This window comes from Accipiter gentilis, chromosome 17, assembly GCF_929443795.1.
Source record: "Accipiter gentilis chromosome 17, bAccGen1.1, whole genome shotgun sequence".
In the NCBI taxonomy this organism is placed as follows: Eukaryota; Metazoa; Chordata; class Aves; order Accipitriformes; family Accipitridae; genus Astur; species Astur gentilis.
The window spans coordinates 4,699,281-4,724,956 of NC_064896.1; the positions used below are offsets into that span (position 1 = coordinate 4,699,281).

Sequence of the window (25,676 nt, forward strand, 5' to 3'; positions counted from 1 at the left end):
TCCCTGCAAAAGGACCTTCCTTTTGCCTTCTTCCCCCTGCAAAGTGAGAAAAACAGCTCTTCTCCTCCCAACACACCCTCATGTCAGTGCAGCCCCTGGCTCTGCTGAGCCTCTGTCTTTGCCAAAGCTGGGAATGGCTTAAAAAGTCTCCTCCGGCCGGGGCTCCACGTGTCCCCAAGCCACAGTGGGAAGGCGAGGGGCAAACCCTGCATCCCAACAGCGATGGGGATGAGGTCTCACGGCCGCCTCATTCATCTGGGACGGCCGGGACCCTGTGGCAGGGGTAGGAGCTCGAACAGCTGGAAAAACCCCCACTAAAAATTAACATTAATTTATTAGAATATTCATGATAAAAACCAAGATTCTCTTTACATGTGTTTTTTTTCCTTTTTATACAAGAGAATTTTCATTGCTTTTTTCCTCCTGGAGACAGAGCAGGGCAGGCAGGCAGGCGCAGGCAGCGACGTGGGCTCACGCCCCAGCATGACGAAGCCACGTGGATGCCGGTCCCCCAGGGTCCCGGTTGGGACATGGAGCGGGTGGGCGCACGGAATGGGTGCCCACCAAGGCAGCGGGGCAGAGACAACGCGTGGCAAGGCACGGCGCGGGGAGGGGGGCGACGAGCACCCCGTGGCATGGGAGAGGCAGCACCTGTGGCAAAGGGTGGCACATCGTGGGAGCCGGGTGGCACGTGGGGGACGAGGTGACACGCTCGAGCACGATGCAGGGTACCCCCGAGCCTGGGGAGGGCTGTAAGTCACCTAAACACCCATCACTCCCTCCCAGCCAAGCCTTGGGGAAAGATGGGTCCTTCTAAACTCAGGACACCCAACACCCCCAACCGTCCTCCTCGGTGGGGGGAGACCATCCCCCTCCTGCCAACCTCTGGGCCCCAACGTGTCCCCATGCTGGGCGAGCCGGCCCCCAGCTCTTCCCCAGCTCCTTTCAGCTGCAGGGAGACAAAAATAATCCCCCGCATGTAGCAAATGCAACCCCTTGCATGCCCCCTCCCTGCGCCCGGGGAGCCCGGACACCATCTTTGGTTAAGGAGCAGCCGGTGCTGCTGCTGCGCAGGCACGGGGCGAGGGGCTGAGGCTGGCAGAGGGTCCCCATGGGGACGGGTGACAGGGAGCAGTTCCAGGAGGAATGGAGAGGCCCAGGCTTGCAGGGCCACTCAAAGCGAGGGGGGACCCAGCTCCCCCCTTGCATGGCTATAGGATATTTATTTAACAAGACCTGGCGTGAAATGCAGGGCCGGAGGAGACGTTCCCGGGTGGCAGCTGGCCCCATGGGGGAAGCAGCCAAGGCAGGGAGCAGCGGCACGAGCCCTAAGTCCCTGGGAGGGTGCCGGGTGAGGTGGTGGGTGCACCAGCCTCGGCACAGAGCCTGGCTCCCGTCTTCCCATCTCTTTGCTCCGGAGCAAGGCGAGGGGGCAGGTAAAACACAAGCCAGAGAGAGGCAAAGCTGTGCCATGGGGCAGCTTCCACGGGCACCCCCAGCTCCCCGGCCAGAGCCCACCCTGTGCTGGCCGCAGCTGCTCCGAGGAGCCGCTCGCAGGTCCTGAGTGGGTGGGCAGCCTCCGGGAAAGCCCTGCCGGGGCTGCGAGGCACCTGCAAATCCCAGTCCCGGGCGGTAAATTGTCCGTCACCCACAGGCTACGGCGGCCGAGGAGCCTGGTGCATCCCGGGCGCTCCTTCCCCGTTCCTTGGGGCCAGCCCATGGCTTGCTGGGCAGAGCTGTCCTGGTAATCCCAGTCCATCCAGGACGGTCTCCCCTTCCCGAACCCGGTGTGTAGTGACAGAGGAAACCAAAAAGGAGAGCAAAGAAAGAACGAATGTAGAGAGAGAAACCATATAGAGGCGCGTGAGGCTTCGCGCGCCAGCTGCTACTGCCCCTTGGGGATGAAGGGTTCCCCCTCCTCCGGCTCCGGCCGAGGCCCTGGGTCGCTCAGGCATCGCAGCATCCGCTGGTTGCTGGGGCTGTCGCCGGTCCCCGGGGTGAAGACATCATCGGTACCCGGGGAGGAAGGCTCCTTCACCCGCATCACCAGCCCCTCTTCATCCTCCTCAGGTGAGGGTGGGAGGCCACCGCAGCCCTTGGGCTCCTCGTTCATCAGGTCCACGGACTCCGGGGACTGCGGGGAGGCTGGGTCGATGGTGATGATGGGCAGGTTCTCTGAGTCCGCCTTGGGTTCGTAGGCCAGTGGGTCTGGAGAGGCAGAGAGGGGTCAGGCAGGGCCCATCTCACGGTATCATGAACAAACTGGGTCAGGATAACCTGGGGAAGGGAAGCGGGGGGGGTCTCAGGGGACCCCCAGCTGATGCTTCCCAGATGTTTGGAGCTGGGATGCCTGGGCTCACTCTCTCTCCAATTTCCAAGTCTGCTGTTTAATTCCTTTTTTTGATCTCCACATCCCATCTGGAGCAGCTCCAGCCAGCCCAGCCCTGCTTCCCAGGATTGTGCCGTTTGCACGGGATGAAGCTGCCCTCTGCCGATTAACCGCCGGCTCCGCAAGCACCAGCAGCAGCGTCACCCCCTCGTCACACCCTGTCACATTGTCCCCAAAGCAGGGAAGGACACACAGGACAGGAGGAACGAAAGATGGCAGAGCAAATGTGTGCTGGAGAAGCCGGGAGTTCAGGGGTCTTGGGGCTGGCACTCCTGGTCCTCTCCCCTGCACAGGGCAGGGAGAGGCATGGCCAGAAATACGGGTGCATGGATGGAGCAAGCTGGGCTCCACTGACCTGCCAAGCTCACTTCCAAACTCACTTCTTAGTGGGAACTGTGCCGGGAAGCGAGCCGGGTGCTTCTGCTCAGGCAGAGCTCGGGCTCGAGAACTGCAAACCCCTGGGGCTTGGCTGCCATTGCCATAGGGGAGCGGGATGGGGACGATCGGGGCTGGAGTGGCACGGAGGAGCTAAGGGGGTGCAGGACAACACAACCTCCGAGTGTTTCAGCACCAAAGTGCCGGCAGCGGCACTCCTCACCAGCTCAGTCCCACCTACCTGAGCCTATGCGAGCCCGGGACATGGTGGGCGAATCGAGCTTGTGAGCCGGCACTGTCAGGTAGTTGTTCATCTGGAATCGGAGCACAGGGACCGTCTCCATTGGAGTGTCAAGGGTAAATGGGGAAGGGGAGGCAGGGAATTGACCCCAGGCCACAGGGATGAGCAAGAAGCAGCAGTGGGATGCAGAGGACACGTGCATGCATCCTCCCAGCCGTGCTGCAAGGACATGCTCAGAGCCTCGGGCGATCAGAGGACCCCCAAGGCGTGGGGTCACCCACCGTAATCTCAACTTCATCTCCCTCCCCATGCAGGACACCGATGTCCTTCCCAGGTTGGGAAGCCCTCCTCGGCCCCCCATCCTCCCCAGCAAGCGGCAGCATCCCTGCTCCAGCGTCCCCTTGACACCTTCTGTTCCAGCTGCCGGGCCTTCTGCCTCCGCAAGAGCATCTGGTTCCAGGCTTCCTCGTAGGGGTCGGCCACAAGTGTGTGCCGGTTGTAGGATCGCAACTAGGAAAAGGCCCCAAGGAGACAGGTTAAAAAAAAACACACGGAAAGGCAAAGGAAGGTCACGGCACCCGTTTCCCTTGGAGATGGATGAAACAACCACCAGTGGGCAGAGCACGTCCAGGCAAGCTGGTGGCTCGTCCCTTGTGTGCTACCATGGGATGCCTGATCTGGACCCACTTAGCCCAGCGAGGGTTTAAATGCTGGGCTAAACCACCGACCGAGGGAGCCTCCCCCTCCACACTATCCCAGTACCGTCCCAGGAGGAAAAGCCTCCTGGGGAGGGAGAGCCAGACCAGGAATACAAGGGGCAGGAAGGCAGGGACACCAGGGGTGAAAGGCCCAGCTGGCCCTGAGGGCTTCTGGTGGCAAGTGGTCCTGGCCACCCCCAAGAAAGAGAAGGGTGTATGCACAGTGCCAGGGGACACCTTACCCTCTGCCTGGTTTTCTGCAGGTTGTTGCGAAGGATTTTCCGGATCTCCTCCTCCTTATCCTTGGACAGGGCTGGAAGGATGCGCTCCACAGGAAGGGTCTTGGGGTTGATGTTCCTGCATGGACAGACAGGATTCAGAGTGACATTGTGATGGCCACAGCAGGGCCCAATGTCTGCTTGACCTCCAGCCACTAGCAGGGTGCACTCAGCCTACGCCAGGGGCCCGTAGAAGGCACAAGGTGGCCAGGGCTAGGGAACTCACTGGATGGAGACAGTGGAGACAGCAGAGGGGATCTTGCCTATGCCCCCACTCTCCACCAGCTCGATTGCCTGCTTCATCTCCATCTTGTGATAGAAAGCGATGAGCTGGGGCTCCTTGGACCGCTCCCCTGCAATCAGGCACTTCTTCACATACTTCTTGTTGAAGCGATTCAGCCTTCCCAAGGACATGGGAAAAGAAGGAGCAGCGACACATCAGACCTCCCTCTGCCCCGGCATCCACTCCCCGCTCCCCATCGCTGGCCCAGGCCAGCAGAAGACGGTTTGGTTCCCACCAGCATGGGTCAGACCAGGCTTCCCTGACTCCCTCCTGAGCCAGGCAGCCTCCAAAACACCCAGCAGCTGCTCACACCTACAACGGATGGTCCCGAGCTCCTGCAGGGGCCGGCCAGTGGCAGTTCCCACACTGCTGTGGGCACGTTGTAGGTGGCGTGGCAAAGGGATGCAGCCCTGCAGCCCCACTTACATCCAACTCAGGGCCGTAATTTATTGAGGGGAGTGTATGTGTGTATATCACAGCCCAGGGAAAAATCCAGCACAGGGCTGGAAAACCTGCCAGGTGGCGATTCAAACCCTTCCCCATGTCGCCCACGGATCCCCTGAGTCACCAAACCTCCACACTCACTTGTCCTTCCAGTGGTGATGCCCGTAGTGACCACAGATATCCTCAATCCCTGTCAGAAGGTGATCCAAGAACTGGAAGGGAAGGTCCAAGGTGTAAGCAGCTCGCAAGGCTGTTGCCCACCCTCTCCCCACCCCGACACCCAGGCTGACACAGGGGTGAGGGCACTCAGGGGGTGCAAAATCAGGGCTGTGGGTCCAGGATGGGCCTCAGGAGGGCAGCACGGTCCTACACAACCGGGCTGCTGCTCTACCAGGCACAGGGGAGGTCTGGGTCAGAGCGGGCACTGGACGACACAGATGGGGGAGAGCCCTCGCTCCGTCCCCCCTTACCTTGGGCACTGATTTAGGGGCAGCTCCCACTCTGTAAACCCGCCTGGTTACAGCGGTGGAGGTGGCAGAAGCAGAGAGAGAAGAGGGCTAAGGTGGCGAAGAGAAGCGCGCGGGAAGAGCCGGCCGGGCGCAGTGGGTTACCTGCGTGTGGATCTCTTCGTTGATGGAGCGCTTTGTCTCTTGCTTCTTCTTCACGGCCAGCAGGTCCACTAAGGGCCGGATGGTCATGCCCTAGGGAATGGGGAGGGTGGGTTAGAGCTCTCCCCAAGGCACACTGGTGGGAGCAGGATGGGTTCAGCACAGCCGAACCACGGGGCTCCGCATTGCCAGTGTCACTTGGCAGTCTCAAGAGCTTTTGGAGAAGGAGGACAGTGACAGGGTCAGGGATGGAGGCTGGGGACGTGCTCCTCACTCTCCGCACACACGTGCGACTCACTGAATAACCCCCTTTCCCTCTGAAACCACACCGTGACCACCTGCGTGCCACCAACCTGCACGAAAACTGTGAAGAAGATGACCGTGATGATGGCTGTGAGGAACATGTCCCTCATGCCGAAATGCTTATAGTCCAGGAGGTAACAGAGGGAGAAGGCGATGGCTCCCCGCAGGCCCCCGTAGGCAATGATGAACTGGTCCTTTGGTGTCAGCTTCACAATTCGGAACTTGTTGATGAACCAGGTGAGGACCAGGACGCCTGGGGGAGCGGGGCAGGGCCTCGTGTGAGCAGACGGTGAAGGATGCCCTCCAGCCCCAAAGAGACCCCCCCCTCCTGGCAGCCCAGCTTGCAGTGCAGTGCAGTGTCACCCCCTCAGGGCCATGGGTGTAGGTGGGTGCTGTCCTGCTCACTCATCCCAACACCCCTCACGAGCTTCAACCCCACGTCTAGCACAAATGTGGCCTTAAGCCCAACTTCCCACAAAGCCAACCACCAGCAAGGCCGATGCCCACGGTGAAGCAGTGCCAACCAGTCAACACCAGTCTCCCCAGCAAGGTAAACTGGGATCTCGTGTCCCTGAGAGTTGCCCATCACCCAGGACCATCCCCAGGGACTTTGCCACCACACTGACAGCTCACCTAAAACCCTCGCAATGAGGCAGAAGAGGAGCGTGCTGATGACAAAGGTCCAGTTCCAGTAGTGGTGGCCAGCCACGGTGGAGACACCCAGGAAGATGAAGATGAGGGTTTCACTCACGCTGCTCCACATCTTGAGGAAATACTTGATGGTCGTGTGGGACTTGTGGGAGATGTTGGCTTCCACATACGGCCGCATGACCACTCCAGAGGCGATAAGCCTAGGGGCAAGGTGGGGGCACTCAGCAGCCATGGGGACACGGGGACAACCCCAACCCCTGGCCCTGCAGCAGTGTTTTGTGCTCTTATACTAAACCCCAGACCAGGACAGGGCTTGCAAGACATAAGCAATTATTCAAGGCCTCCAGAGAAGGCAACACGAGGTTTCTCCTTCCCCTTGGCAGGGCAGGAGTAAGCATCGGAGGCAGGCAGCACAAAAACATGTCATCTTGAGTGCCTGGCAGGCCCTGCCTGCTACTGTGTGCCAAGGAGAATGGGCAATGGGCTGCCAGTGCCCCAGGATCTGTGGGACAACTAAAGAGAGTCACTTCCCTCATCTGTCTCCTTGCATATCCCAGCCCAAACACACCTCTGACCCTCACTGGGCAGGTACTGGCCATGCTGGGACAGCCAGAGGGCTGTGGTTACACCAGACTAAATCCTCCAAACGGTTCTGGGGGCAGGAGGGCATCTCATCCCACCCATGCCCAACTCACGCCATAATGCCGGAGAGGTGGAAGAGCTCAGCAGAGAGATACGCCATGTAGCTGTAGAGGAAGACGAAGAGGGGTTCGATGACTCGGATGTGGGAGGTGAAGCGGGATGTGAAGGCAGCGATCACCCCATAAATAACGCCCACGAAGACACCGCCCAGCGATACCACGAAGAAGCTGAGGAAGCCGAGGATGATATCGATAATGGTCACCTGCTCAAAGTTGGCAAACTCCTCAAAGAGGTGGTAGAGGACCTGGGAGGGAGAAGGGAGAGGGGGGTTCAAACTGCCCCGCTGGCAAGAGACAGCCTCATCTCAGAGGAGACCTGCATGGGGACCTTCCTCGGGAGAGCAGCAGCAAAGGGAGCCAGGCAGGGACCCAGCATGGCACACCTGAGATGAAGTGTGCCAGTGCTTGGTGACCCCGAGCTGGGTCCTGCGCTTGACCAAGTCTCGTGCCAAAAAAAGCTGGTGGTGCATTGCTGTAAAACGCAGACCCGTAGCGACCACCTCCCTGTCCTCTGTGGCTCACAGTGACATGGTGCCATCAGAGATGTGTCTGGGAGAGCTCTGCTCTCCATCACAGCCCCAATCACTGTCCTAGGAGGGGCTTTGGTCAAGGTCTGAACCAGCCAGAGACTGTTTCTGTTTCCCAACGAGCAGGTCAGGACAGATCCATGCTGGGGGACACCTGACAGCCGCATGGAGAGAAAAGCCAACTTCTGCCCTGGTCAGCCCAGAGCACAGCCCAAACCCCTAATGCAGCTTTGTAGCTAAGAGGGCAACCTTGCAGAAGGAGCCCACCCTGGGCTGCATCGCCTTCTCCCACCTCCAGACACGTTTCCTGGAGAGATTTTAAAGCAGAAGCTGATGCAGGTGTGTCAGGATGGGAAACGGGCTTTAGGGCATCCTGCAGGGATGGCAGTGCTTGCAAGCAGTGGGCAGGCGAGGTGCCAGCTCCGGCCTGCCAGGGCCGGGTCCTGGGACACGGGCAGGGACAGATGTGACAGCAGAAGGCAAAAGCATTCCCCAGGGATGGGAGCGGGGACACAGACCCTGCAGGCAGCCCCTCTGGTCAAAAGCAGGGAGAAGTGCCTGGGAAAAGCCCTGTGGTGCGACAGCACGTTCATCGTCACCAGGAACCTCGTCAGCAGCATGCTGAGCAGCCAGCTCCGAAGTGGACAGCTGGGATATGGGAGAAGAGCCAGGAAAAAGCAGTGAGTTAGAAGTAAATTTAGAGGTCAGCTCTGCAGAGAGGAGGACACCATGCTGACGGCCAAGCCAGCACCTGGACACAGACGTCCTTTGGAAATGGCATGACCCCAGAGTGGGTGGCCTGGCCCCCGAACCTCCCTAAAGTCTCTGCAAAGCTGCTGCTCAAAGATTGGGGCTGAGGGGTGACCCAGGCGGGATGCCAGCCTGGCTGCAGCCCCCACAGCTCCTCTTTTGCCATGGCTGGCCACATCCTGCCCTCCCACCTCCTCAGTGCTGCAGCTGGGGGACAGCAAGGAAGACCACATGAGGAAGGAGACAGGAGGGAGCAGCTGCTACATGGCAGTGCTGCCTGACCCAGCGCCAGCCCCTCCACATTCCCGCTCGCTTCCCCTGGCAGGACAGGCATGAGCACGGCAGCAGGCAGCAATTTCACCCAGCAGAGCAGATTCCCAGGAGACCAAGGCACTGGGCAAAGTCCTGCTCTTCATTGAGAGGCAGTAGCTGGCTGGGCACATGCTCTCAGTCTCCTCAAACCGCCAAGTAAAATGCTTCACCTTAACCCACCTCTGCAGTGTTTTAGGCTGCTATATTTAGCTTTGCACCTGCAAAAGGTTAGAAGCAAGCAGAGCTGCCGCAGCTCAGCTGGCAGGAGGCACTTGGCAGCTTGCAATGACCCAGTCTATGGTTCTGCCCACAGGGCTTGATTGATAGCTGCCAATCCTGGTGCCATCAGCCAGAGATGCTCCACCAAAGCGAACCCCATGCCTTTGGCCAACCCCCCTCATCCACTTACGACCGTGACGGCGTCGTTCAGCAGGGACTCCCCGAAGACCAAGATGTGGAGCAGCTCGTTGATGTGGATCTCCTCAAAGACAGCCAGCACAGCCACCGGGTCCACAGCCGAGATGATGCTGCCAAAAAGCAGGTTGGCCAGGAGGCCAATGTGATTCAGGCCGGGGCCGCCGAGCTGGCACACAGCATACATCAGGCCACCCAAGAAGAAGGCGTTCCAGAGCGTCCCCACCACGGCGAAGATGAGGATGGTGCCCAGGTTCTCAGTGAATTGGCGCAAGGGGAGGAAATAGCCGGCATCCAAGATGATGGGTGGGAGGAGGAAGAGGAAGAAGATGTCCGACTTGAGAATGGGGGGCTTTTCACCCACCCCTTTGATGAGTCCCCCAACCAAAAGGCCCACCACGATGAGCAGGCAGCTCTCAGGAACGATGTTGGACACCGAAGGGATCACATGGAAGCCTGGAGAGGAGGAGGAGAGAGCAAGACACACGTTAGCTACATGAATGGAGGATGCTCTCGGCAGGAGGACACCCCTGCGGGAGCCAGGGACCAGTTCCCAGCCCTCACTGCACTCTTCAGGTTCATTTACTTTTTGCATGCCTCAGTTTCCCCTTCTAACCCCCTTCTTCCCCATGATCCCAAGCTGTAAAGTGGAAACTGCAGCTTCACCGGACCCACGTACCCTGGCATTGCTTGATCTCAGACCAGAAAATAACAACGAGTCCCAGTTCAACAGGCAGCAGCCACCCTCTGGGCATCCCGGGGTCTCTCAGGGACCCCCAGGCCCCCACGACAGCTGTCTGCGGCACAGGCAGTACTCAAAACACAAGCTGTCGCTGGCTCCAGCTCTTCCCATTGCAGCTACTAATCCTGAGCGCACGTAGGCACTGGCATTTACCTCCCGTCAGACAGCAGTCTGCCCACCCAGGCGCCGTTACATCCAGCGTGCCAGGCTCTGGCAGGAGGCAGCAGCACAGTGCCCGTCCCTGGGTGTCCCTGACACAGGGGACAGGGAGGGAAGCTGATGCTCGGTGGGTTTGAGGATGCAATTGGAGCGGCTCCTTATTCCCCCTCCTGCAGCTTCAGGAACAAGCTGGGAGGTTTTATATGATTGCCTGCTCCTGGGCACTGAGCAGGGACAGGACACATCTTCATGGTGCAGGGCTATTCCTTAGGGTGCAAGGTAAGAGGGAACTTGTTTTCCCCTTTTAAATCCCAGCATGACCCCAAATGCAGGTCTCCGAGCTGGCCGTGACCCGCTGGGATGACATCCACCACACCCCCCGCAGCCCTGGCAATGCAGGCATCTGCCTGCGGGTCGGGCAGGTAGCACGACGCCAACCAAAGCAGCACTTCAGCCAACGCACCAATACCCACAGAAGGATTTTGGGTTCCCTGGATCCTCTCCCAGGCTTTATAATTATTATTTTGAAGTGAAGCACATTTGTTCCCTGGCAAGGGAAGCGGTTTAAAATAAGGAACCCTGCCTTGGCATCCCGTGTTCCTCCATTCCTTCCGGCTGGGCGGCTGTGCCATCTGCACATCGTTTCACAACAGATAACCCCCCCCCGCCTCCCTAAAGAGCCACCATCCCGCTGACGATCCAGAGCCGCTCTGCGCCGCAGCGAGCCCCCTCGCCCCCCCTCCCCGCCGAGCCTGCAGGGACCACATCTGCGCCGCGGTGCTGGCTCATCCCTCCTCCACCTGCGCAGCCGAGTGGGGAAGGTGCCGCATGAATCCGGCTCCAATGGGAAAAGCAGCCGCTTCCACAATCCCTCCCTAAGGACAGGCAGTGATTCAACTACCGGCCACGGCCATGTCCAAGCACAGGTCCCCAAGGGCAGGATTAGACCTCAAATTGCTACCTGAGCTGCAGGCACTGCCTCCGGCATGGGCAAGCGCAGCACTGCAGAGGCTGGAGGATTCATCACACCCAAGGCTCCACGCAGGTCTGGCCGTGCCATTTTGGCAGTGCCCAGGTGGCTCCGATGGGTCTCGGGTGCTGGATCGATGTGGGAAGGAGTCTGGTTTCTACCTTGGCTTTGCTGCAGCAGCACCGATCTCTGAGCAAACTGCTCTGTGGCATTTGGGTTCGGACACGAGGGGAAGCTGGGAGGAAACGGGAAGCATCCGAGCTTTCTCTCAGTGCTCTCCCAGTGTCTGGCCACCGGCATTCAGGGACCTCCTGGTCTGGATGCGGTTCCTGATTTACCCCCATGGGATTTTTCTTCTGTCTCTGATCCCCCCCGAGCCCACGTAAGTGCTGAGCACCCCAAGGCAGCCCGGGCAGGAGCTCCCCATCAGAGGGGAGGCGATAAACCCTTTTCCAAGCACAGCTCACGCAAACGCCAGGAACAACCGGCCCTTCCAGCACACCGGGCAATTGCCCGTCTCAGCATACGCCAGCCTTGGCCAGAGTAAGGTTTAAAGCCACACAAGCAGCGAGAAGCCTGCAGCAAATCAGTTTTCGCTTGCTAAGTACGTTCAATCATGAATAAAACACAAACACTAACAATTAAGCATCTCTCACTTCTTCCCCACAGGCCCCAGGATCCCATTAAACTGGAACATTCGCGTGCTGATGTGAATTCAATGTTTTAGAGCCTTTTTGTAGGGCCCTAAAAATACACTCACACGGGCTGCATGTTAATTATGCCTTTGATTTCGCTGAATCTCAGCCATTTTTTGCTCCCTGCTTTCTCCACTCAGTATTTTTAGAGCACTCGAAAGCTCATCGGTACCAATCTGTTGCTGGGATCCTGCTGGGATCCTGCTCCGAGTGCCAGGCCAGCATCCCGCTTCAGGGTGGGGGTGATTAATGGGAAGAAACACTCTCGCCGCAGGGGCGATGCCAGGCAGGGGTGAACCGGTCCGATCCCAGATCTGCACCTGAATTTCTCTGCTGGAGGAAGAGGAAGGCTGCGGCAGGATGCTGGTCGATGAGGATGCCCAGCCACGGGCACATCCAGGGGCAGCAGGAAGGGGAATGAGTTTTGATAATAACCTTAATAATAACAATAATAAGCCTTAATAACCCCCCTGGCTCCTGTTCCCGGCTGCTTTAGTAAAAGGTTATTAGCACAGCAGGTAGCCGGGCTGCTCGCCTGCCCAGGTACCTACTGCTGCCACCAGCCTGTCCCCAAATGTGGTGGCCCTGCTGCAAACTGGGACTCATCTACTGCAGTGGGAGCTGCAAATCCTCTGCTGCCAGTGCAAACCTGGGATGAGCCAGGAGGCAGGGGGGGCACAGTGAGACCCCCAGTGCTCCTTCATTTTCCTCTGTTAAGCAGCAAGTGCTTCTTGCCGCAGCAGAAGGGCAGGAGCCAGCATCCGAGAGGTCTGCCTGGGGAGGGCTGCGCCGGCTGCACGGGAAGCACTTCCCTAAGGAGTGAGGAACAGTAACGGAGAGGCAGTGCCTGCACCAGGCGTACGAGACTCCCGGCACGCCGCTGCCAGCACACCCTGAATAAACAAGTGATGCAGGAGCAGAGGGGATGAGGCAGCTGGTCTCCGGCGCATCCACATCCGGAGGATGAGCAGGGATGCACAGGAGTGGGCAGGCGAGTACATGGAGCAGCTTTTCCCATGGAGAAGCACCCACTGGGTTTCAGCTGGTTTTCCTGAACCCCACCAGGAGGGAAGTCCCCTGAGACCCCATTTCCCTGAGAGCAACCTGCAATCCCTGAATTACCAGCATGGGGCACGGAGAGTTCCCCAAGTTTCTTTGGAAAACAAACCCCATGGGAGCAGTTCCCCTATCAACAGCATCAAACTATTAAAAGCAAGACCAGTTGAGTAAACATCAACCCCGAGAGCTTGAGCAAACAAGGAAAAGGAAATCCAAAAGTTAATAGTTCCTATTAAAATGGTTCCTCGCCCACATCACGCACCCCAGCTTGCATGTGCCCAGCAAGGCAAACAGAGGGATCGCTCTCTGCTGGTGGTCAGCTCTTCCTTGGGTTAGGGCAGAAAGGGGCTGGGGAGTGGCTTTCCAGTTTTAACCACATTCTAAGCACTTGAAAGACAGGAGGAAATCATCGTTCTTCAAATTAAAGTGATTTTGGCCAAGGAAAACTGTTGCAAGGAGATGCGCGTGCTGCAGAAGTTTGCTCTGCAGCTTTTGAACATCAGTTGTCTTCATTTTGGTGTCAGCAGATTTGCACAGGGCCATTTCTACCCAAGGGCAGGCAGTCCAGGGCAATATCAGGAATTTTCCCCCACTAACTTCAGTGATGGCAAGAACCACCAGTGTCTGCTGGATTGTGCAGCAAGGCAGATTATTCTTCCCCTAGGTGCATAAAGCAGGCTTGCATTTTGGAGGCTGTGGAAGCTGAACAAAGACACCCGAGCACAGCCTCAGGACGGCCAACCACCTTTGGTCTCCAGACTTTGCAAGGGCTGGTCCTTGCCCCAGCAAACGCAAGGACTCTGATTTCAGCTGCTAAACGTTCATCCCCACCCTACCAAGGGGGAGCCGGGCTGCTTTTCCCAAGGCCCTGGTTACTGGCAGATGCAGTGCCATGTAAATATTTACTCCCAACCAAACAGATTGGGAGAGACTCTGACCTACGTGTGGCTTTTTCCTTCCTCGGCTGTATCTGGGTTACCGCAGCCCCAGTGCACGGGTCGGATGCTGTGCCTGGCGTTATATAAGCTCCATCCAGCAGCATCTGCTCCTTCCTTGCCTAATAACTCAAAACCCACCATATCTGATCTGCTTCCATCCTCAGCCTGGGCAGGAAGAGCCTGAAGGGATATGGATGGAAGGGACACGGAGGAAAGGGTGCTGGGCACCCAACCCAGACCCAGCATCACCACCCAAGGGGACTGCTGCTGTCAAAACGTGCCAGGTCCCACACGAGCACTTGCCTGAGGCGATGCTTCTTGAGCTTCAGCTAAAGAAGAGGCAATCTCCATGCCCTGAGCTGCTCACAGCAATTTGAAAACCCTCTCACAAGGCCAGAAGGGGGTGATTTGCAGCTTTCAAACCAACAGTGGCTGTCGAGGCGGCTCTGGTGCTGGGAACCTACTGCAAAAGGGAGCAGGGAGCAAACCCCTTTGCTCAGCCCAGCCTCATCCCACAACAGAGAGCCCCAAGGACCAGAGGTGCTGTGTCCTACACCACCTATAAGGTTCTGTGTCCTACAGCACCTATGAGGTCCCCTCCCTCCCCACCTGATGGCATTTCGCCATCCCACCCATGCAGGACTTCTCCCTTCGCATCATCCTGGCTGCTGCAATACAGCTCCACGTGGCACGGGACCCAAGGTCAGGCTTAGTCAGAGCTCTGGCAGTGCTCCCCTAATTTTAAAGATCTCTCTCAAAGCAGTGCGGAAAGAACATTTTAAGAACATTTTAATCAAACACTTCAGAAGAACACGTATGATGAAAGAAAGGATGCAAAGCCTTCACGCACTTCCCTGCTCCAGGCCAGATCTGGGAGACATCTGTATCTCCCCCTCTGGCTCCCAGCACCGGGACGTTGCTGGAGTCGGAGCTGTAAGAGCCCCTGCAATCCCCACGGCCCTGAAAAACACTGGTGTTCAGAGGCAATAAATAGAAAATAGAATTTTAAAAATATTTATATATATCTCTATATAAAAATATATAGATATAAAAATATATATATATATAAATATATGTATAATGCTGATGCTGGAGGCAGCCTGCACCACGAGACAGCGTGCCAGCCCTGGGGACTGTGGGGTTCCCCCAGCCCCCAGAGCTGCCGTGCGCTCGTCCCCATGAGCCAGACCCACAGCTGGGATTGCCATCAGCCATCACATCCTCCTAGAGCTGCAAATTGAATTTGGCTGGGATTAACGTCCCCTCCTTTCATAGGAGGAAAAGAAACATGAAGGAGGAGGGAAGAAAACCCACTTGGTTGGTGTTTGAGTTGGAGCTAGGTAAACAGGGGGAGAAAGGAGGGAAGGGAGCACACAGCATGGCTGGAAGGGCTCGGCACGTTCATGGTTAAGCGGGATGCTCCTGCGGCTTCACCCCGCTTCCCAAGCGCCCACGCATGGGGAGTGTTGCAGGAAAGCCAGGCTGCTTCCAGGAAGATGCCTGGTAGCTAACAGGAGGCACAAGAAATGAGAACGGTTACAAAAACACCCCATCCTCCCAGGCTTCAGAAGTTTATTAGAGCAGCTGCAGGCTCCAGCAGGCAGGCAGCAGCCCCGAGAGAAATTACACAATTATTAACCAGGGATTAGACAGCTCTTCCACCCCCTGGATGATTTTTTCTGAAAGGAGGTAGATGAGGGGTTAGTCTGGGTGAGGGGGTGGTGAAGCCCGCCCCCCCCCCCCCCCCCAGGTGATGCTCGCTGCAGCCCCAGGGACCCATGGGTGCTTGTTTGGGCTGCAGGGTGGGACCGAGCGGCCGCGTGGCTTGGGTGCGGAGCGTGCTGCGGTGCTGGAAAAGCCCTGGGAGAAGGCACGGGGTCCGGGAAGGAGGCGGTGAGGGGGAGCAGGCATGCTCAGAAGAGCTGCCCTTCTGAAGGACACTGCAGAGAGCACTGGCTGAAGGAGACACACGTGTCTCAGCAGCACCAGGGCCCCTCCAAAGGCCACTTTAACCCCTCAGAATACCAGGCTGGCAGGGTCCGGGTGGGCCACACGGAGATACAACAGTCCTGTGTCATTAGAAAACCCATGGACCTGGTGACGAGGGATGCAGGTGGCTGAGGACATCTTCCCACGCTCCCGTGTGACACGGGGACCACGGAGAGCCCTGACATGTGGATGCTTTGCTGGATGAGCCACAAAGTCTCTCATGTGTCATCAGCCAGGGGGACTAGTCATCTGCAAAGCCATTACCCAGCATCATGCCCTTCTTCTTTCTCTGCTTAGAAGAAATAGAGGGGCAGGGAGAAGAGTTGGGGCTGGGCTCCAGGGTCTGCAAAGCACAAAGATCACTCTGACCTGGTTTTCACGCTCTGTATTTTGGGGTGGTAGAGGGTCGAGGATGTGGGGCTAAGCCCCAAGCAGGGTTAAAGCCCTGTGAGGATGGCAATGCAGGAACCGAATGTTTTGCAACTGGCTCTCAGGGGAAAACCCATCTCAAGTTCCCAGATTTTGGCCACAGTTTCTGTTCGTTTATCCCCTTTCCTCCCAAAAAATGTGCTGGGTTTCTCTCTTCCCCGGCTCAACCACCGGCTGCTGCTGCAGTTGCCCAAACATGAGCCGGGCTTTGCCGATTGCTGGTGGCCTCCAGCACAAGCCTCATGGGATGTCTTGTAGCTGCTGGGAGCATGTCTCAGCCCTGCTGTGCAGCCTCCCTTGTAAAATGGAGTCGGATCCATCAACCTGCCTGCAAAGACAGGGAGCGAGGAGCCTGGGGAAGGGCACGGAGAGAGAGCTGCACGTGCCCGGCACCAGCGCAGGTACCAAATGTAATGGGGAAGTCTCGAGGGAAGGGGATGAAAATTGAACTTGCTAGAAAGGAATTAAATAGCTGGTGATTTACACCTAAAAATAGAGCGAGGCCACGGCTCATGTCACCCTGCAAGGGGAGGTGGTAAAACCATGATACTTAAATTACATCCATTGCCACTCACAAGCTCCAACGTCACCACCTGCCCTGAACCTCCAGCCCTACCGAGCACCAATGCGGCTTGCCCCGGCAGCCGCCCCGCCGGGACGGCACGTGTGGGGGCCCTGCTGCAGCTTTGGCTTTGCCAAACCCTGCTCTGCTTCACCATGGAGCACGCAGGGTTTTAATGCAGGTCCAGGTCTCCTGAGTACTCTCCTGCAGCTCTACTTTGGGCTGGTTTCAGCAATCTGGGTTGGTTGGGGCAACCTTTAAGAGAAGCATCCATTGGCCTCAATGACCGGAATGGAAATGTTTTGTTTTCCACTCCAAAATGACATTTCCTGGTTAGAAGTTGACTGTTGGGGTTTTTTTTAAAAGACACAGGTACAGAAAGAGCTCCTAAGCAAAACAATTTCCTCCAGATCAAACCAAATGTTTCATTCAAGCCTCATTATTTTCTTGTTGCTGATTACGGGGAAAAGCCAAGAATCAGGAGTGTAATTAATTTATACTGCTTTTTGTGACTCACTGAGTTAATGCAGATACCACACAGGGGCCACGCAGCCGGCACCCACCCAAACCTCGCTGTGAGCTTGGCGTGCAAAGCGAGCACAGGGAGAGAAGGGAAAAGCAAAACACCTAGCCCTGATTTTGGGGATCACGCTTCTGTACCCCAGCCACCCGTGAGCAGGGGTCTGTGACCAGCCCGATATGCAGGACTCGGGTTAAGATTCATAAGCATCCAGCACTGCGCTGCAGCCTCCAGACATTTTTAGTCTGCAAGAAGTGGGGATCGAGTACAACCATTTTGTCTGCTTTAAGCAGGGCACATCTGCATGGGATGCAGGTGGGGAAGGAGATGAAGCCCAATGCTGCACCCAGGCTGGGTCCCTGTGGGGTCTGTCCCCCTAACACAAGGTGCCCAGCACAGCCCAGCTGCGATCGTGGCCAACTCCCAGACCTCAGTTCTGAGCTGAACTGCACACAACACCCCTCCAAGTCCCGTTGCTGCCATCAATAGTCGTTAAGACCTGTTGCTAGTTGCCAAAGGTATGGTTTTATTTTCTCTCGGTGTGACGTTACCATCCCCCTTGCCTACAGACCTTGCTCAAACAGCTGGGTCCCACCTCGCAGCTGCTGAATTGCCCCTTGTTTTCCCTCTCTTCCCCCCACACTGCAAACAAACCGGGGGCAAATGGAAAGAGTTGCCTGCGATAGGAGACTGAGAGCCGCCTGGTACAACCTCCAGCTCACTCAATCTCATGTATTCAGCCCTAACGCCTACGGCGAGGCAAGCGTGCATGAGAAGGTGACCTGCCTGGACCCTGCCTGCTTTGCAGAAGATAAGAACAGTGTTGATAGCATCAGGCCAGCCCACAAATGAGTCAAAACGTGAAAGCTACAGAACAAAAAGCAGACAGTGTCAGGTACCAGTGTGCAACAGCCTTGATGCAGCTTAGCCAGTCAGCCACAGCAGCTTGCACTGGCCTGGCCCTGGCAGACCTTGCAAGGACTCGTGCAAACCGGCTTGGTCAAGCCCTTAAAGTACAGCCACGTTAGCAAAAGCAGGCAGTCCCGCTAGTGCAGCATCACAGCACCAGGGAAGAGCCCTCCATCCCAGGCAAAGGGCAGATGGCTTCTCTGCATCTCTATTGCCAGAAGGGGCTGGCAGGGGGTTTGCAGCAGGGCTGCGATGTCTGACGGTTTCCCAGTTGCACCATCCTCCCGCAGCAGCAGTTTGCAGCCAGTTCCCACTGGCAGGCCCTGAATAAATTCTCCGATGGGAGGGGAGACGGGTCTGGACACCTTGGACCCATAAGGCAGCTGGAGAAAGCAGACACGCACTTGCCCTTCCCAGATCCCACTGTCCCCTGGGGACCTTTGGGGAGCAAAGCCCATGCCCCAGAATACGATAACCAGAGAATAAGCTGCAGCCAGAGCCTTCCTCCTCAGGAGGATGCTGAGAGCTCCCCACACCCCATGCACACAGGGGATGGATGCCAGTGCATCAGCAGGAGAGATGCTGGTCTGGCACTCTGCAAGTTCAAGGGGCCAAGGAGAGGTGCAAGGCTGTGCTATTTCATGCCTGGAGCCTTTCAGAGAGCAGTTATTTAGAGCCTTTTCATGCATTTCAGCTGCTAGGATAAGCAACGGCCGTGGGGACTAGCGATAAGAGGAATGGGTCCGGCATGCTGTCAAACCAGCCATTATGGCAGGGCACGGAGGGGAGGGTGAGCAGGCGGGCACCGCTCCTCCCCATCCCGCACCGGCCGCTGGCATGACACGGCTGGGAGCGCAGAGGGCGAGGAGCTGAGCTACGCTGCCCACGAGCCTCTGCGCAGGCAGCAATGGCCATGGCAGGGCAAGGGCAAAGCCTCTTCTGGTAACCCAGTGCCTGCAGCAACTTCATGTAGGAATGTGCCTCTAATCCTCACTGTCGTGCCAGGGCCATGCCTTCCCCTGGGAGCACCTATTCAGCCCCCTCCCGGGGCTGCTAGCTCTGCCGAGGGCCGTACCAGCCGTGGCAGGCATTGCCTGGCTCCAAAGGGATGCAGGGGTGCCAAATTTCACAGCCTGTCAATGCAGCCCCCTCCCAGCCATGGGCAACGTCAGCAGAGAAATACCCAAGGATGATGACGGCACTACCAGGAAACCACAAGGTTGTTCCTTTTGTGTAGGGCTGGTTTCGGTGACGCAGAAAGGTCCCAAAAGGATAAGCAGCCTGGGGAACACAACCAAAAGCATCACTGCATCCTGCAGCAGCTGGAGTCATGAGCTGCATGCAGATGAGCCCAGCTCCCTACCTGCCCTGACACCCCCCTAGAAGCAAAACATTCCCCTTGGCAAGGAAAATCTCATTTTCTCTGCCCAGAGCCCTGCTGGAAGGTCGCAGCGGAGGATGCTGCTGCGCTGCAGCCAAGTGAAACATGGATGTCGCGGGACCTCAATGGCAGCGCTGCAGTGCTGCAAAGCGGGAGGAGGATGCAACGATCCCAGGCGCGCAGGAGAGCTGTGAATCATCTGCAGGCACCCTGGATATCAGCCTGCCAGGATGGGCGGACCCCCCTTGCAGAAAGCCGCCGTATACACTTATAAACAAGCTGTTTACGCAGACCAAGAGAACTTCAACAATAACAAGAAGAGAGCTCTTCCTTGGGGCCCAATCCAGGCTCAGCACCAAAGCACAAAGCTGGGGGCAGGCGGCTGCTCCTTGATTTGCAGTTTGCCCGCTCAGCTGTTCCCCCATCCAAAGGGGCTGTGTCCCTCTCTCTTCCCAAGCACCCGGCATGAGACAGCTCAGGGAAACCCGCCGAGACCTTTGTACGGTCCAACACTCGGTGTTCCCTGCAGCTCTGCAAACCAGACAGCAAACGTTCATGCTGCTGAGCCTGCAACTTCACAGACATGTGCCAAACAGCCAGCAGCAATTCCTCCCAATTAAACCTTGCTGCCCTGACCCAGAAGGTCTGGTCAGCCAGGCGAGCCAGCAACATCCCGAGCATTGCCTAATTCTCCCCCCTCCAACTCTAAAAGATACACTAATTAATTAAGATCAACCCAAACTAAACAGTTGGCTCTGCTGTGCTGCATGGAGCAGCTTGCAGCAAACTCTAATTGTGGCGCTGGCATCCATCACTGGGAAAGGGACTCATCCTGCTCCTCGTCTGCACTGCTCCATCTTGTGTTTACTTGCCTTAGGCTTAGGTGTAGGTTAGGCTTAGGTTTAGGAACCAGCCTGGCCAGGGTTCTAGCCCACCCAGCACCTCCCTGCAGAGCTGGCCCTGACCTGGGGCACCCACTGCAAGAGCCACGTTCAGAGGAGACCCATATCCAGGAGAACCTCCCTAAAACAGGCAGCGAAATGCCAAGTTGCAGCTGCGCTTGCAGGCAGGGCAGGGCAGGACAGGAGCGATTGCTGCCTCCCTGACTCACCCACCCCTGATTCAGCTGGCAACTCACAGGCAAGCCCTCAAAAGCCCATTTTTTCCCTCCGTGTGCTTCACACCAGGACGCCTGCACGGCCCCACACGTAATGGAAAGCAGCAGCGCAGCAGGCAGCCCAAAGGCAGGCTCCGGGCAGCTCACAGGGAGGATCCGTGCAGGCAGATGTCCCTGAAGGCTCACGTTGTGGGAAGGGATCACAACAGCAACCTTTTGGGACCAACATCCTCCTCTGACCAGGCTGGGACAGACCACAGCCTGCTGCTTGCTCAACGGCACCTTGGCTGGGTTAAGAGAGCACTGGTGAACACAGCAGGGAGGACAGGGAGGACAGCATCAGCCTCCCGAGAAGAGAAAGTGCCCATACACTACAATAATGCACCATGACAGCAATCTACAGACGCATTTAGTAGAAACACTTGAATTATTTTTTTTCCAAGAGCAGGGAGAACTGATGCAGCAAAAGCACGTACCCTCATTTTATCTCTGAAGCACTCACAAGAAATTAACAGATCAATTGGGAGTCTTTTATAGAGCTGGTATTAATTTCCTCCCAGCTGTAAAAAGGAAATGAGAGACAAAAGACATTAAATGGACTTGCCCAAGTCCCCAAGTGAACAGCATGAGAGCTGGCGTGAGAACCCAGCAGCTCCCAATTTCCAGTCCTATGTTTAGATAATGCTTCTCCTTCAAACCAGAAGAAAAGCCAAGGACACCCTGCAAGAAAAGCAGATATTAAGAAAGACCTAATTGCTATTAAAGACTGAGAAACCATGGCGCCTTGGACTGTCACCCAACAGCTACAGCATTTCAAGTAGGGAAGAAAACACGGAGCCAACCGGAGATGCTGCTGGAGCAAGCAGTGATGGCTTGGGAGGCTGCAAGGCTTGGTCCCATCCCATTTTGAAGAAACCTCTTCCAGATCCAGCTGTGCACAGCTGTGAGCAGAGCAGCTCTCCTCCACCTCTCTCCAGCTCCAGAGCTGCCCCAGGACGGGATGCTGCAAAAGCCAATGTTCTCCTCTGGAGGAGCTTTGAGAAACCAGTAGAGGGTTTGGTGCTATGTGCCAAGGCGGCTATTAAAAATCTTCGGTGACTCGCGGGTACCCCAGTAACCCCGATCCCCGCTGACTACATTCCTCTAACAGGCACGTTACAAAGCCACTCCCAAACCACAGGCTGAGATTAGCAAACCTGTTTAAAGCCTTCAAGTATACTCCACACACAGTTTTTCTAAGGCGGGACTGTATGAAACTTTACCAGCCTGTGGCATTCACCCAGCAGGAGCCGGGCACACAGGTACAGAGGTGCACAGAGACAAACTGCCATGCAAGTTGCTGCTGCTGTTGCTCCAGGACTCATTTTGACTCTTCTCCACCATTTCTGGATGGGTGCATCATGCAGCCAAGCCAGCAAGGCTAGGCTCTCCCTGGCACAGATAGTTTACATCAGAAAACTAAGTTTCCTATAGGCAACAGCATCCTCATTTGGGTTTATATCCTTCAAAAGCATCAGAACAGTGACAGCAGCTGGAATTGAGCATTTTGAGGAGGTCTAATAAAAGAAGGTCTAGAAAAACTGCTTATGCTCCAGGGAAAAGGGCTAGGAGCTAAACATAACCAGTCACCAGCCATGCTCTTCCCAGATTGCTTCAGCTGTCGCAAGACGCGCTGGATGCCACGAATAGCTGTGTTAGGAGGGGTCAGCATAGCATGTCTGCCTCAAGCTGGGGGATTTCTACAATAAAACCCTCTCAGTTACTTTCTACATGGTGCAAAGCTAAACTTCACGCTGTTTAATGCAGATATTGAATTGCTCTGGAGCAGAAGGTACTCAAGGTAATGTGAAGCAATAGCACCTGGTCACCCAAAATAAGGCTACAGTCTGGTCATCCAAAATAAGGCTCCCGTCACTCGCCCAGCTCCTTGCCCTCAATCACATGGCGCAGCATTTAATACACGTTTCCTGCTGGCCCTCGAAGTCGTGGGAAGAGTTAAAGCTGAGCCAGCCCAAGGTGACCACAGACAAACTCCCCAGGCAGAGCAACGCCAATCGCCCTTCCCAGGAAGGGCAGATTTCCTACCGGGAACACGCGCAGGAAAGACAAACAAAAGCTTTTCAGGAAATAACCTGTTGGTCTCCACTCCAATGGGAGGGAGGAGGTAATTGCAATTATCACTGATTACTACCGGGCTTCACAAACCCAGACAAAGCAACACCACTCCTAACACACGCCAGCGGTGAGTCGAGAGCCAACGCTAGCACCCACTCACCTTTGCCTCTTCCCCAGCTTTCGGCAGGAGCTGCCGGCACACGGAGACCCCACAGGCTAACCGCAATGCTACCGAGACCCAGGGGCTGGAGACCTGTCCCCAACAGATGCCGTTTCAGCCTTCCAGCGTCCCCCTTCAGCTGGGATGCAGGCGATGTTATTTCACACCCAGCCAAGGTAACAGAAGTGCTCCTGGGAGCAGATGCTCTCCCCTCTACGCAGTGCTTCACACACAGGAGAGGAGCCCATACGTTGCAAAACGCATCCCCCAGGGACCGAGGCTGACGTGGGAAAAGCGCTCCCAAGGGAAACTGAGGCACTAGCAGGGCTGGATACACCAGCTCTTCTCTTTAAAGGCCTGTGCGTGCTTAAGTCTGCGCCTGTGGCATTTGTGCTGTTAAAATCTCCAGCACTGGGGTGGGAAGCTGTCTTCTCTCCAAATACATCATTAAGATTTAGCATGTCGTGACTCTGAAATGCAGAATAATTCCAGGCACTGAAAAAAACTCACTGCAAAAGGGAGTCTGCTTCTGCAAATGTGCATCTTGGAGGTTTGATAGAGAGAGGGGAATTATTTCCCTACCAGCACCCTCTGTTAAACGGAACTTAAGAGCTGTCCCTCGAGGCTGATTGTATTGCGACTTTCTGGAGACAAAGACCATTGATGCTATGATGTTTATGAGTCACTCCTGGGCAACCCAAGAAAATGCATTTGTTCTCTTCCACTTAAAAAAAGTACTTTGCATTCTCCAACTTTCCACTCAGGCATCTCAAAATATCACCCCAATTTCAAACAAGCCTTTGGTCAGTCCTGCCCCTATCAAATCCACCATGCAGGTGAGTAAGGCTTTCCTGGGAAGGAACCCCAAGCCATGGGGTGACGTAGAAGCAAAGGTGACATAGCACCAAACGTGACATACCATCAACTTTATTCTCACTATTCCACGCCAAGCAATGATCAATCTTTGATCTCACCTCTTCTGACAAGCATGCAGCAACGTGTGTGTGCATGCCCATCTGTAGAGCTTTTAATTTCATTTCTTCCTTCCCAAGCAGAAACACTGCTCGAGGAAAGAGCAGAAGAACAAAACATGACAAGATAGCCATCCCTCAATTAACACACAACTGGAAGACGTTGGAAAATTAAAGAGATAAGCAAGATATCAAACGCCATGTAGAATAGATGGAGATCATACAGCTTGCCTAAGGCGCTATGTTGGCTGGCACTGTGAAGTGAAAGGACCAAGCACTGATACTTGGTCCAAGTCAAACCATTGCCACAACTTCCCTGCTCCTCTGCTCTTCCCTTTGAAGCTGCCAGCCCAGATTTCAAAACACCGAGGCTGTCATCAAACCTACACCAGCAGCTTTGAGCCCCGACGGGCGAGAAGAAACTGCTGACAACCCAGGCAGCCCAGCGAAGACAGCGTAGGGGAGAGGTGTAACCCAGCTCCATCTCCTCTTGGCAAGGCTGTGTTTTCACAGATTATTCCAGATGGATTTCAGTTTTTATTTGAACAAATTAAGCCTTGGGGACCCAAAAGAAGAAGAAAAAAAAAGAAATCAAATGTTTACGAGACAGCTGCAGTAATTTATCCTCATTATTGCTTACTTTTAAAGTTTCCTCTCTCAGTATCCACAGCTCCAATGATGCTCTAGTAAAGGACCGACTCCTGCATGACCCTGGCACAGTCTCTACAGCCCCCATCGTCTCTGCAGTCTACAGCCAAACCCCAGGACTTGCAGGAGGGAAAATGGAAAGGATTATGTTAACGAAATACTCTTTTGCAAGCCTAATGAGATTCTGGTTTATACAAGTGCCACTGAGATGTCTGCCTCTCTTCTGCAGAAGACGGGCTCCAGTCCCTCGATGCCACAGGTTTATACGCTTGTAACCAGAAGAACAACCATCTCCCCTTCTCGCCACCACAACCTGGTTTCCCCTTCTCCCATGTGTAATTCTCAAACCCCAAAAGACTCTAAATAGCCACACTAATTGCAGACAAAAGACTCGTTCTCCACTCCACTAATTCCCAAGGGAACTCCAGCACCTCTGGATAAGCCACGGTTGGATGCCTGGGCAATTTGGGACAAAGGACGTGAACCAAAGAGACCAAATATCGTCATGTTCTGCTCCTACCCCACAAACACCCCAGCTCTATTGGAGGTCTCAGGGAGGGACAACTTCAGGGCATCTCCCCCGAAGCTGGACCAGCACCCATCCAGGCCCTGGCTGTTGCGGGACTCGGCAAGTCAATGCCCACATCCCAAATTCCACCTGCAGACTGTGCGGGAAGCCAGCCCATCCCTGACCCCCAGCATGAGGTGTCCAAGCCTTCGTTAATAAATGGGATGAAACAACAGCTTCGGTTCCTGAGTGCCCTCAAGGTCCAGAAAGCAGAACTGGGCACCACTGGGGGCAACAGGGTCCCTGTGGGGAGCAAAGCCATGGCTGCAAACCAAGCGTAATTCTGCTTTAATGGACATTAGGGCTCACCGGGGAGGTATGGGCTGTGATTACAGACGTGTTCAGCTTTTCCTACTCCATCATCATCCCGTACTTCACAGCGGGAACCTTTCACTCTTCCAGCCCTAATTAATCTAATGGTTTTCTCGGATCCATGGTGGGAACAGTTGGGATGTTTTTTTGCTCAGACACCAGCAATGGGCAGACCACGGAGGAAAAATAATGCCGTGGCTGTTCTTTCTGAGATGGCAAAGCAGAGAGAAAGGGAAACCACAGCATGCGTTTGGATCATTCCCCAATAAGGAAGCAGGAACGCAACAAGTCTGCATTAGAAGAGGCTGTTTAAATTCATTATCACGACAATTTACACTTTTGTGGCACCAGCTGCACCAGTATTTTAAAATCCTTTCCCGACAGTTATTCATCAAGCCTCAATTCCCCTGCAGAACAGCCACCAGCTCACCAATACAAATGGGAAAACATCTGGGGTG

At 55.8% G+C, this 25,676-nt stretch overlaps 1 protein-coding gene across 1 annotated transcript in view; it reads right to left on the reverse strand.

The window, feature by feature from the left end:
• Positions 1-315: 315 nt before the first annotated feature.
• SLC9A1 (solute carrier family 9 member A1) overlaps positions 316-25,676 on the reverse strand; it is a 31,361-nt gene continuing 6,000 nt past the window's right edge. The window contains exons 2-12 of the mRNA XM_049820523.1: positions 8,970-9,430; positions 6,966-7,216; positions 6,253-6,470; positions 5,670-5,872; positions 5,320-5,409; positions 4,850-4,920; positions 4,208-4,381; positions 3,946-4,060; positions 3,414-3,515; positions 3,006-3,078; positions 316-2,208 (exon numbers count right to left, since the gene is read on the reverse strand). Of these exons, the coding sequence (XP_049676480.1) occupies positions 1,886-2,208; positions 3,006-3,078; positions 3,414-3,515; positions 3,946-4,060; positions 4,208-4,381; positions 4,850-4,920; positions 5,320-5,409; positions 5,670-5,872; positions 6,253-6,470; positions 6,966-7,216; positions 8,970-9,430 (2,081 nt within the window). The 3' untranslated portion in view covers positions 316-1,885. The remainder of the gene's footprint in view (positions 2,209-3,005; positions 3,079-3,413; positions 3,516-3,945; positions 4,061-4,207; positions 4,382-4,849; positions 4,921-5,319; positions 5,410-5,669; positions 5,873-6,252; positions 6,471-6,965; positions 7,217-8,969; positions 9,431-25,676) is intronic.